The 14,080-nt window shown below is 38.1% G+C and overlaps 1 protein-coding gene across 2 annotated transcripts in view; it reads right to left on the bottom strand.

Moving 5' to 3' along the window:
- The window catches only part of WASF1 (WASP family member 1), a 77,603-nt gene that overhangs the window by 12,016 nt on the left and 51,507 nt on the right, over positions 1-14,080 (bottom strand). For both annotated transcript variants that reach the window (XM_023206019.2, XM_023206020.2), the window contains one exon: positions 1,552-1,686. In XM_023206019.2, the coding sequence (XP_023061787.1) occupies positions 1,552-1,686 (135 nt within the window). The remainder of the gene's footprint in view (positions 1-1,551; positions 1,687-14,080) is intronic.

The following is a 14,080-nucleotide window of genomic DNA, read 5'->3' as shown; positions in this document are numbered from 1 at the left end:
GGGGAAACAGAGTGACTGCTAATGAGTACAGGGCTTCTTTCTGGAGTGATACAAATACTCTAAAATTGATTGTGGTGATGGTTGCATAACTTGAATATACTAAAAAACACTGAACTGTACACTTCAACTTTACATGAGTGAACTGCAAGGTATAGGTAGGTTGTGAAATACATCTTAATAAAGCTATTTTTTTAAGTATTACTTCCTTTTTTTCTTGTATCCAGAGCTCTGAGTTTACATTTTACAAGTGGTAGAAATCTAGTGTGCCAAGTATTTACCTCTCCTTATTTACACATTAGATTATTTATTTCAAAAGTAGCTGGTTCCATCACTAAGACATCCGTCAAAATACATTATATTTTTGTTCCTTCCAGTGACATCCTTTAGTATTTTTATTGTTAAAGTTCAGATCTATTATATAATTTGCATTTACACTAAAAATTATATCTATTATATAATTTGCATATATACTATTTAATGCAACAAAAATATTTTGAAGAGAGTGTACGAAATTCCATTAAACAATTCTCTGTGGTAGATAAGTGCAAATTGTGTTCTTAGTAATACATTTCTTTTTGTAAAACAAACAAAAAGGCATTTAGGAAACATCGGCATTGAATGTATTCTATCAAGGCATAAAACATGATTTTACCACTGAAGTTCCTACAGTTATTTTAGCTTATAGGGTGGCTTCCTTACCTGATTATTCCTGATTTAATATCTTGGTATAGAATGTTTACACCCTACATACTGGCAATTTGTTTTTGAAATGTTCATTTAAAGTAGGAAGTTGCATTCAGTTAAATAACTAGTAAGACTTTAGCAATATGCACATAAAAAAGCATATTAAAAGCAGTTATATGCCCGGGTGCGGTGGCTCACGCCTGTAATCCCAACACTTTGGGAGGCCGAGGCAGGCAGATCACAAGGTCAGGAGTTCGAGACCAGCCTGACCAACATGGCAAAACCCCATCTCTACGAAAAATAAAAAAATTAGCCAGGCATGGTGTCAGGCACCTGTAATCCCAGTTACTCAGGAGGCTGAGGCAGGAGAATCGCTTGAACCTGGGAGGTAGAGGTTGCAGTGAGCTGAGATCGTGCCACTGCACTCCAGCCTAAGTGACAGAGTGAGACTCTGTCTCAAAAAAAAAAATAGTCACATTCTTGAAGAGTCAAACCTAAAGATTTCAGGTAATTTTCTAATAGTTTTTATTTCTAAGACAAAAGTATACAAATAAATTATAAGGGAGAAAAGAGAAAGAGAATGAAGAGAATGGAGGAAAATATCTGGTTAAAATGACTTATTTATGCCAAAATTAGGAGCTGTGTAGTGTACAAAAAGTAGAAATTTAAAACAGTAGAAAAGAAAAGCCAGGAGAGTCATACTGATGGCATTTTTAGATAATTCACTGATTTATTACAATATGTACACCAAAGGACATGGGTACAATCTGTAATAAATTCATGATTAATATTGTTCTTAAATATATCATTCATCTCATCTAACTTAAAATATATACACAGAAGAAAATACAATATTAATAAGCTTACATTCTTCTTCCTTTGGATCAAGCTGTGTAACACTAACAGATAAACGGTCCACACGTTCTTGCAATGAGTTGACTCTGAAGGAAAAACTATGTGCTTCATTGAATAATTCTCCAAATATATCTTCAGCATATTTACCTAAGCAAAAATGAAACATATATCATAAAATTTAATATCCAGAGCATTGAGTTTTTGTCTTTGCAAGCAGTAGAAATCTAGCATGATATTTGCCTCAGATACTTTGTGATCAGAGATAAATATTGAACAATGTAATATTAAAACTGGTGTCCTGTTGAATTTGGCATTTATTTGGAATTACAGTTGACCCTTGAACAAAATCATTTAACTGTGCTAGTCCACTTATATGTGGATATTTTTCAATAATTACATTGAAAATTTTGGAGATTTGAGAAACCTGAAAAAACTTGCATATGAACCACACAGCCTAAAAATATTTAAAAATTTTAAAAATATTTTAAAGATATATTATGAATGCATAAAATATATGTAAATGAGTGTATTTTATTATTTACTACCACAAAATATACAGAAATCTATCATAAAAAGTTAAAACATGTCAAAATTTACACAAAAAACACAAACATACATAGTGCCAATCACAGTCAAGAGAAACATAAAGAAATGTAAAGATGTATTAGGTTGGTGCAAATGTAATTGCGGTTTTTGCCAACCTAATAGTACTAAATCATAACAATAAATTTAAGTGTAGTAATACTGTATTACTGTAATAATTTTATAGCCACCCTCTGTTGATATTGCAGTTAGCACTAGTGTTGTATCCACTTAAAATGCTGTTTGAGCAGTTCTCTCTCCATATATTGTATATGAGAGTAGGAAGTAATCTCTCATGGTTCTTGCGTATTTTTCACCATGTTTTATGCAATACTGTAAACCTTGAATACATTTTGAGACTCATTCAAAGTGCCACCAGTGATGCTGGAAGTACTCTCAAGTATAGGAAAGTCATAACATTACAAGAAAAAGTTCATTTGCTTGATAAGAACCACAGATTGAGGTCTACAGCTGTGGCTGCTTAGCATTTCAAGATAAATGAATCAAACTTAAGGGCAATTATAAAAAAAGAAAAGGAAAATCATGAAGCCATTGCTGCAGCTACACCAGCAGACACAAAAACCTTGTACTTTTTTGTGAATACCTTTTAATCTTGTATCAAAATGCACTTTTTGTGGGTGCACGGCTGTTACAAGAAAAGCCTACATATAGACTCTAACATGATTTGAGAAAAAGTGAAGTCCTTATACTACAACTTAAAGCAAAAGGAAGGTAAAGGATCTAAACCTGGAAAATTTAATGGCAGCAAAGGATGGTTTGATACTTTTAGAAAGCAGTTTGGCCTTAAAAATGTCACAACAAGAGAAGGTGCAGCTTTTGTCAGCCAAGAGGCGGCAGATCAGTTCCCAGATGCCATTAAGAAAATAATTGGTTTCCATGTATGCTGCTTGAAAAAAAAAAATAATAATTGGCCAGGCATGACTGTCTGCAATCCCAGCACTTTGAAAGGCTGAGGTGGGCAGACTGTTTGAGCTCAGGAGTTTGAAACCAGCCTGAACAACATGGGGAAACCCCATCTCAACCAAAAATACAGAAATTAGCTGGGCACGATGCTATGTGCCTGTAGTACCAGCTACTTGGGGAGGTGAGGCAGGAGGATCACTTGAGCCTGAGGTCGAGGCTACTGTGAGTTGTGATCATGCCACTGTACTCCAGCCCAGCCTGGGTGACAAAGTGAGACCTTCTCTCTCTTTCTCTCAAAACAAAGAAACAAACAAACAAACAAACAAAACAGAAAAGAAAAAGAAAAAAATTGAGTAGAAACAATATCTGCCTGAACAGAGTTTTAATGCAGATAAGAATGTCTTATCCCAGAAAAAAAAAAAAAAAATGCCACAGAGGACATTTATTAGTAAGAAAAAGTGAACACCAGGATTTAAGGCAGAAGGGACATGCTAACTCTACTGTTTTGTGCAAATGCAGTTGGGTTTATCATCAGAACTGCCCTTATCTATAAAGCTGCTACCCTCAAGCCTTGAAGGGAAAAGAAGGCCAAAAGAAGAAGGCAAGGCAACAAAAAGGCATGGAAAATGAGAATCCTTTTTCCAGATTGGTCCCATCGACGTTTTGTCCCTGAAGTCAGGAAGTACCTTGCCACTAAGGGACTGTCTTTTAAAATTTTTGTGATAACTGTACAACATCCCTGGCCACTCAGAACCCCATGAGTTTCACACTGAAGGTGTCAAAGTGGTCCACTTGCCCGCAAACATGACAGCTCTAATTCAGCCTCTACATCAGGAGGTCATAAGGACATTTAAGACTCATTACACACAGTATTCTATGGAAGACTGTCAACACTATGGAAGAGAATCCCAATAGAGAACATCATGAAAGTCTGGAGGGATTATATCATCAAAGATGTCATAGCTGTTACTGAAAAAGCCAAGAAAACCATCAAGCCCAAGAAAACAAATTCATAAAATTTTTAAAAACTGTGTCCAGATGTTTTGCATGACCTCACAGGGTTTGTAACAGGGTCAGTCAAGGAAATAATGAAATAGTGGATACAGAAAAAAGGGTGGGGATGAAGAATGGCAAGGTATGGATCTTGGAGAAATTCAAGACCTAATTAGACAGCACACCAGAGGAATTAACAGAAGACGACTTGATGGAGAAGAGTGCCTCCAAACCAGTATTCAGGAGCTGAATCCTGAATAGGAACAGCTCCAGTCTGCAGCTCCCAGCAAGACTGATGCAGAAGACGGGTGATTTCTGCATTTCCAACTGAGGTACCTGGTTCATCTCATTGGGACTGGTTGGACAGTGGGTGCAGCCCATGGAGGGCAAGCTGAAGCAGGGCAGGGCACTGCCTCACCCAGGAACCACAAGCGGTCAGGGGATTTCCCTTCCAAGCCAAAGGAAGTCGTAACAGACTGTACCTGGAGAAACGGTACACTCCTGACCAAATCCTATGCTTTTCCCACAGTCTTAGCAACCAGCAGACCAGCAGATACCCTCCCATGCCTGGCTCAGCGGGTCCCACTCCCACGGAACCTTGCTCACTACTAGTGTGGCAGTCTGAGATCAATCTGTGATGCCGTAGCTTGACGGGGGAGGGGCGTCCACCAACGCTGAGGCAATGTGTAAACGAAGAGGCCAATAAGCTCGAACTGCTCAGTAAGGTCTACTCCCTCTATAAATTCTACCTCTGGGGGAAGGACATAGTAGAACAAAAGGCAGCAGACAGCTTCTGCAGACTTAAACGTCCCTGTCTGACAGCTCTGAAGAGAACAGTGGTTCTCTCAACACGGTGTCTGAACTCCAAGAACGGACAGACTGTCTCTTCAAGTGGGTCCCTGATCCCCATGTAGCCTGACTGGGAAACACCTCCCAGCAGGGGCTGACAGACACCTCATACAGGCGGATGTCCCTCTGGGATGAAGCTTCCAGAAGAAGGATCAGGCAGCAATATTTGCTGTTCTGTAGCCTCTGCTGGTGATATCCAGGCAAACAGGGTCTGGAGTGGACCTCAAGCAAACTCCAACAGACCTGTAGCTGAAGGGTCTGACTCTTAGAAGGAAAACTAACAAACAGAAAGGACGTCCACACCAAAACCCCATCTGTAAGTCACCAACATCAAAGACCAAAGGTAGATAAAACCACAAAGATGGGGAGAAACCACAGCAGAAAAGCTGAAAATTCAAAAAAAAAAAAACAAAAACAAAAAAACAGAGCACCTCTTCTCCTCCAAAGTATCGCAGCTCCTCGCCAGCAAGGGAACAAAACTGGAGGAAAAATGAGTTTGATGAGTTGATAGAAGTAGGCTTCACAAGGTCGGTAATAACAAACTTCTCCGAGCTAAAGGAGCATGTTCTAACTCATTGCAAGGAAGCTAAAAACCTTGAAAAAAGCTTAGACGAATTGCTAGCTAGAATAAAGTGTAGAGAAGATCTTAAATGACCTGATGGAGCTGAAAACCACGGCACCAGAACTTTGTGACGCATGTACAAGCTTCAATAGCGATTCGATCAAGTGAAAGAAAGAACATCAGTGATTGAAGATCAAATTAATGAAACAAAATGAGAAGAAAAGACCAGAGAAAAAGGAGTGAAAAGAAATGAACAAAGCCTCCAAGAAATATGGGACTATGTGAAAAGACCAAATATATGTTTGATTGGTGTACTGGAAAGTGAAGGGGAAAATGGAAACAAGTTAGAAATCACTCTTCAGGATATTATCTAGGAGACCTTCCCTAACCTAGCAAGGAAGGCCAGGATTCAAATTCAGGAAATACAGAGAACACCACAAAGATACTCCTCAAGAAGAGCAACCCCAAGACACATAATTGTCAGATTCACCAAGGTTGAAATGAAGGAAAAAATGTTAAGGGCAACCACAGAGAAAGCTTGGGTTACCCACAAAGGAAAGCCCATTAGACTAACAGCTGATCTCTTGGCAGAAACTCTACAAGCCAGAAGACAGTGGGGGCCGATATTCAACATTCTAAAAGAAAAGAATTTTCAACCCAGAATCTCATATCCAGACAAACTAAGCTTCGTAAGTGAAGGAGAAATAAAATCCTTTACAAACAAGCAAATGCTGAGAGATTTTGTCACCATCAGGCCTGCCTTGCAAGAGCTCCTGAAGGAAGCACTAAACATGGAAAGGAACAACCGGTACCAGCCACTGCAAAAACATGCCAAATGGTAAAGAACATCGATGCTAGGAAGAAAATGCAATTAACAGGCAAAATAACCAGCTAACATCATAAAGACAGGATCAAATTCAATCATAACAATATTAACCTTAAATGTAAATGGGCTAAATGCCCCAATTAAAAGACACAGACTGGCAAACTGGATAAAGAGCCACCCATCAGTGTGCTATATTCAGGAGACCCATCTCACATGCAAAGATGCACATAGGCTCAAAATAAAGGGATGGAGGAAGATCTACCAAGCAAATGGAAAGCAAAAAAAAAAAAAAAAGGCAGGGGTTGCAATCCTAGTCTCTGATAAAACAGACTTTAAATCAACAAAGATCAAAAGAGACAAAGAAGGCCACTACATAATGGTAACGGGATCAATTCAACAAGAAGAGCTAACTATCCTAAATATATATGCACCCATACAGGAGCACCCAGATTCATAAAGCAAGTCCTTAGAGACCTACAAAGAAACTTAGATTCCCACACAATAATAATGGGAGACTTTAACATCCCACTGTCAGTATTAGACAGATCAACGAGACAAAAGGTTAACAAGGACATCCAGGACTTGAACTCAGCTCTGGACCAAGCAGACCTAATAGACATCTACAGAACTCTCCACCCCAAATCAACAGAATATACATTCTTCTCAGCACCACATCACACTTATTTTAAAATTGACCACATAATTGGTAGTAAAACACTCTTCAGCAAATGTAAAAGAACAGAAATGACAACAAACTGTCTCTCAGACCACAGTACAATCAAACTAGAACTCAGGATTAAGAAACCCACTCAAAACTGCACAACTATATGGAAACTGAACAACTTGTTCCTGAATGACTACTGGGTAAATAACGAAACAAAGGCAGAAATAAAGATATTCTTTGAAACCAGTGAGAACAAAGACACAACGTATCAGAATCTCTGGGACACATTTAAAGCAGCGTGTAGAGAGAAATTCATAGCACTAAATCCTCACAAGAGAAAGCAGGAAAGATCTAAAATCAACACCCTAACATCACAATTAAAAGAACTAGAGAAGCAAGAGCAAACAAATTCAAAAGCGAGCAGAAGGCAAGAAATAACTAAGATCAGAGCAGAACCGAAGGAGAGAGAGACACAAAAAACCCTTCAAAAAAAACCAATGAAACCAGGAGCTGTTGCTTTTTTTTTTTTTTTGAAAAGATGAACAAAATAGACCGCTAGCAAGACTAATAAACAAGAGAGAAGAATCAAATAGACACAATAAAAAATGATAAAGGGGATACCATCACCAATCCCACAGAAATACAACCTATCATCAGAGAATACTATAAGCACCTCTACGCAAATAAACTAGAAAATCTAGAAGAAATGGATAAATTCCTGGACACATACTCCCTTCCAAGACTAAACTAGGAAGAAGGTGAATCTCTGAATAGACCAATAACAGGTTCTGAAATAGAGGAAATAATTAATAGCCCACCAACCAAAAAAAAGTCCAGGACCAGATGGATGAACAGCCGAATTCTACCAGAGAATGGTACCAAAGAGGAGCTGGTACCATTCCCTCTGAAAGTATTTCAATCAATAGAAAAAGAGGGAATCCTCCTTAACTCATTTTATGAGGCTAGCATCATCCTGATACCAAAGCCTGGTAGAGACACAACAAAAAAAGAGATTTTTAGGCCAATATCCCTGATGAACACCGATGCGAAAATCCTCAATAAAATACTGGCAAACCAAATCCAGCAGCACATCAAAAAGCTTATCCACCACGATCAAGTCGGCTTCATCCCTGGAATGCAAGGCTGGTTCAACATATGCAAAACAATAAATGTAATCCATCACATAAACAGAACCAACAACAAAAACCACATGATTATCTCAATAGATACAGAAAAGGCCCTTGACAAAATTCAACAGCCCTTCATGCTAAAAACTCTTAATAAACTAGGTATTGATGGAATGTATCTCAAAATAATAAGAGCTATTTATAACAAACCCACAGCCAATATCATACTGAATGGGCAAAAATTGGAAGCATTCCTTTTGAAAATTGGCACAAGACAAGGATGCCCTCTCTCACCACTCCTATTCAACATAGTATTGGAAGTGCTGGCTAGGGCAATCAGGCAAGAAGAGACAGAAATAAAGTGTATTCAATTAGGAAAAGGGGAAGTCAAATTGTGTCTGTTTGTAGAGGACATGATTGTATATTTAGAAAACCCCATCATCTCAGTCCAAAATCTCCTTAAGCTGATCAAAGCAACGTTAGCAAAGTTTCAGGATACAAAATCAATGGGAAAAAATCACAAGCATCCTACAAACCAATAACAGACAAACAGAGGGTCAAATCATGAGTGAACTCCCATTCACAATTGCTTCAAAGAGAATAAAATACCTAGGAATCCAACTTACAAGGGATGTGAAGGACCTCTTCAAGGAGAATTACAAACCACTGCTCAACAACAACAACAACAACAACAACAACAACAAAAAGAGGACACAAACAAATGGAAGAACATTCCATGTTGATGGATAGGAAGAATAAATATCATGAAAATGGCCATACTACCCAAAGTAATTTATAGATTCAATGCCATCCCCACAAGCTACCACTGACTTTCTTCACAGAATTGGAAAAAACTACTTTAAAGTTCATATGGAACAAAAAAAGAGCCCACACAGCCAACACAATTCTAAGGAAAAAGAACAAAGCTGAGGCATCACGCTACCTGACTTCATACTATACTACAAGGCTACAGTAACCAAAACAGCATGGTACTGCTACCAAAGCAGATATATAGACCAACAGAACAGAACAGAGCCCTCAGAAATAACACCAGACATCTACAACCATCTGATCTTTGACAAACCTGACAAAAACAAGAAATGGGGAAAGGATTCCCTATTTAATAAACGGTGCTGGGAAAACTGGCTAGCCATATGTAGTAAGCTGAAACTGGATCCCTTCCTTACATGGTATATAAAAATTAACTCAAGATGGATTAAAGATTTAAATGTAAGACCTAACACCATAAAAACCCTAGCAGCAAACCTAGGCAATACCATTCAAGACATAAGCATGGGCAAACACTTCATTACTAAAACACCAAAAGCAATGGCAACAAAAGCCAAAATAGACAAATGGGATCTAAATAAACTAGAGAGCTTCTGCACAGCAAAAGAAACTATCATCAGAGTGAACAGGCAACCTATAGAATGGGAGAAAATCTTTGCAATCTACCTATCTGACAAACGACTAATATCCAGAATCTACAAAGAACTTAAATTTACAAGAAAAAAAAGAAAATCCATCAAAAAGTGGGCAAAGGATATGAACAGACACTTCTCAAAAGAAGACATTTACACAGCCAACAGACATATGAAAAAATGCTCATCATCCCTGGTCATCAGAGAAATGCAAATCAAAACCCCAATGAGATACCATCTCATGCCAGTTAGAATGGTGATCATTAAAAACTCAGGAACAACAGATGCTGGAGAGGATGTGGAGAAATAGGAACACTTTTACACTGTCGGTGGGAGTGTAAATTAGTTCAACCACTGTGGAAGACAGTGTGACAATTCCTCAAGGATCTAAAACTAGAAACACCATTTGACCCAGTGATCCCATTACTGGGTATATACCCAAAGGATTACAAATCATGTTACTATAAAGACACATGCACACATTATGTTTATTGCAGCACTATTCACAATAGCAAAGACTTGGAACCAACCCAAATGTCCATCAATGATACACTGGATTAAGAAAATGTGGTACATATACACCATGGAATACTATGCAGCCCTAAAAAAGGAGGAGTTCATGTCCTTTGCAGGGACATGGATAAAGCTGGAAACCATCATTCTAAACAAACTATCACAAGGTTGGAAAACCATACACCAGATGTTCTCACTCATAGGTGGGAACTGAACAACGAGAACACACGGACACACAGTAGGGAACATCACACACCGGAGTCTGTCGGAGGGTGGGGGGCTGGGGGAGGGATAGCATTAGGAAAAATACCTAATGTAAATGACAATTTGATGGGTGCAGCAAACCACCATGGCACATGTATACCTATGTAACAAACCTGCACATCGTGCACATGTACCCTAGAACTTAAAGTATAATAACAAATAAAAAATACAGGAGCAAATCTCAGATTTAAAAAAATAGAATCCCTCCCCCCAAAAAAAGAAGACATAGAAGAAGTGGTGTCAGAAAACAAATTAACATTAGAGAATCTGTCAAAAGGGTTCCACTCATCCAAGACTACTTTTGATTTATTTTACAACATGAACCCTTCTGTGATACAGGTACCGAAACTAAAGCAAATAAGAGGAGGATTGGTACCATATAAAAACATTTTTAGAGAAATGAAGAAGCAAAAAAATCAGAAATCAAGATGTGCTTTTGTGAAGTTACAACAGTGTGCCCATCTCTACTACTTCTACCTCCTCCACCTCTCTGCCTCTGCTACTCCTGAGACAGCAAAACAAACTCCTCCTTTTCCTTCTCCTCTTTGGCCTACTCAATGTGAAGATAACGAGGATGAAGACTTTTATGACTTCCATTTAATGAACAGTAAGTATGTTTTTTCTTATGGTTTTCTTAATAACATATTCTCTTCTCTAGCTTACTTTATTGTAGGAATATAGTATACTACTATACATACAACATAAAATATACAGGTTAAGCAACAGTTTATGTTCTCGGTAAGGCTTCTGGTCAATAGTAGGCTATAGGCAGTTAAGTTTTGGGGGAGTCAAAAGTTATATGCAAATTTCTGGCTTCACTGAGGATCTGTGCCCTTAACCCCTACATTGTTCAAGGGCCAACTGTATTTTAAACTTTAAACCCTAAAGTCACCCAGCCATGACAAAGTAGGGGGAAAAAAAAAGAGATACTGTGGGAAGCCTGCTTTTAAACCTTGTTCTACTACTTCCTGTTAAATGTTAAAATGGAAATTACTTGCTTTATCTGTATCTATCCACCTGATGAGGGTTAGAGAAGATTATGATGCAAATGTATATGCAAATAATATGCCTGTCAATCTCAAAGCATTTATATGTAGACTGTAGCATTTATATATAATCAGCATTTATATATAATCAGCATTTGTATTAGCTAGAAATAAATTTTAGGCCAAATGGAAGAACCCAAGATTCATCAAAGACCTAGTAAATAACTTGTCTCAAGTATGCCCAAGATACAGATTCAGAAATTTAGGAGATCTTTTACACTCTCTTGTTACAATTTCTGGAAAAAAAAAATCATAAATCTAAAATCACTGTATTCCTCTAGTTGTGTAAGTTCTTATTACTGAAAAGAGCAAAACAAAATAACTGGAAGAAGATCCCTGTCATTACTGAATTTTGAACAGAGGGAGAACCAGACATTTAAACAAATATTTAAAGCAATTTAATAATAAGTCCAAATATTTGCTCTATTCACTGTGAGACCTTGGTATCAATTTCCTTATCTGTAAAATAGGAATAAAAATATCTGTCTCTAAAAGAAGTAAGCAAAGAGCCTTGAAGTGCACCTGATACAGAGGAGCTCAGTAACAGGCAGCTTTTAGTATAAGGTAACAGCAACACAGCAGAGACAGAAGTACCTCACTTTCAGGTGTCAAAAGTTACTCGGTGATCAAGATACTTCCAGAGACAGTTTCTCTGGCAGATAGGGGACGCAACCCAAATGGAAGAAAAAGCAGGTATAAAGTTATTCATTTATTCAACAATTGGTAGGGATACGAATGCTAGGTGTAGATACAGAGATGAAAAAGACTAATCTTGGCAATAAGAACTGACTATACTCAATAAGAGAAAAGCCAGGGGAAGAGATCCCTCAGGTATGCAGAATCCCAATGGTTGTTAATGAAAGGAGTTAGCTAGCTTGCTTTAGGCAGACAGTAAGGGAAGGGTCCCCAGAGACTCTGACCCACCCCACAAGTGCTTACACCAGATGCTTTGGGCAGATAAGGGAACTTGCACAGGGGACTTGCCTAAACATGCCCACAGCGAACTAAGGGCCTACATGTGCACTGGGAGAATGTGGTGAAGCCACCAGTAATTTGTGCCTTATACAAATAGGGAACCCAGCCCCATCAGCTTCTATATATATATGTATGCCCTTGTATTCCACGGTGAGGGGACATATGCCCTTGTATTCAACTGTGAGGGGGAAACCTGGAACCTGCTTTCAGGACCCCTCTCTTTGCTGAGAGCTTTCCTTTCTCTTAATAAATTCTACTCCATTCACTCTTCAAGTATCTGTGTGCCTAATTCTTCCTCGTCATGAGACAAGAACCCGGACCTAGCTGAGCTAAGGAGTAAAAAATCTTGCATCATTAAGAAAGCAATAAAATGAGCAAGAGGAAATTGGCACCAAGAGAATTATACATTTGTGGTAATTACCTAATATAAACAGAATTATGTTCTACTAGGAAAAATCTCATAAAAAACAGATGTACTGGCTGGGTATATGGTGGCTCACGCCTGTAATCTCAGCACTTTGGGAGGCCAAGGTGGGCAGATCACTTGAGGCAGAAGTTCAAGGCCAGCCTGGCCAACACGGCAAAACCCCATTTCTACTAAAAATAACACAAAAATCAGCCAGGCATGATGGCACTCGCCTGTAATCCCAGCTGCTTGGGTGGCTGAGGTACAAGAATTGCTTAAACCTGGGAGGCAGAGGTTGTAGTGAGCCAAGATTGCACCACTGCACTCCAGCCTGGGTGACAGAGCAAGACTCTATTTCAAAAAAATTAAAAAAGGAAGTATATTTTTGTGAGGAAAGGGTCAGGAAGACATCCAGCCCTAAGCCATGTAGATCCCTATAGTTTACTTTCATTGCTATACTCTCAAGCACTTGTGGTACTAATAACAGCACCAAAGTGAAAATCTCTATTATCTAGAAACATTTTGGATAGCCAAGTTTTCTAAGTAATTCAGAGATTATCTAATACATCAATTGTTATTTTAACTATTTTGGATGGAAACTTGTGAAATATATTCTAAGCTTCCCTCTTCTTAAATGGAATATAAAATTAAACACAATTTAATTTTTTCTTAGGGACTCATGGGCATGAATTATGAAAATCAAATATTATCCTAGGCAGAAACAGCCTTGAAATGTATAAAGATATTTGCTTTACATTAAATGGCTTCTTTCCGGTTTTTATGTTGCATCTTCCCTTATATCACTTTGTCCTTTCCTGTAAACTACCTCCTTTTGGTTGGGTTCAGTGATGCCTCCTTCTAGTATCTCCTCCCATGCTTTCCTCCTTTTATCCTCTGAAGCATAACTGTTTGGAAACCACATCATCAAATCTGTTTGAACTATCAAAGTAAAAGTAAACAGGTTTTGAGAGAGGGATCAATTGGTTATTTTATGTGCATGGTCTTTAGTGCGTGAGTTTATTTATTCTGGCTATCTAGAGGCCTTTTAAATTTAATTCCAGATTCTCAACTATGTCAGGTGGGAAAGGTGCCAGAGAAGTTAATTTCGGGGCGGTAAACTATTGTCACACCTTGCTACAATATTTTATGGGTTTTCTCTTTCTTTTTGAATCTCTACAAACGGCTTAAATGATGCCTTCCAGATCTCTGATTCTAAAAGTGAAGCACCCAATATCTAATTTAGTTATATTGTTACTAGGTATTTATAATTTTCAGAGTTTGGCTACAGCATAACCATGTGCCTGCTGATAGATGTTGCTTATATAGACTATACAGACTTAAAAATTCCTTAACTTTTCATCTTTAAGTTTTGTAACAAATGGGTTAGTA

This window comes from Piliocolobus tephrosceles, chromosome 5 (genome assembly GCF_002776525.5).
Source record: "Piliocolobus tephrosceles isolate RC106 chromosome 5, ASM277652v3, whole genome shotgun sequence".
Lineage (NCBI taxonomy): Eukaryota > Metazoa > Chordata > Mammalia > Primates > Cercopithecidae > Piliocolobus > Piliocolobus tephrosceles.
This window is presented reverse-complemented; position numbering and strand designations above follow the sequence as displayed.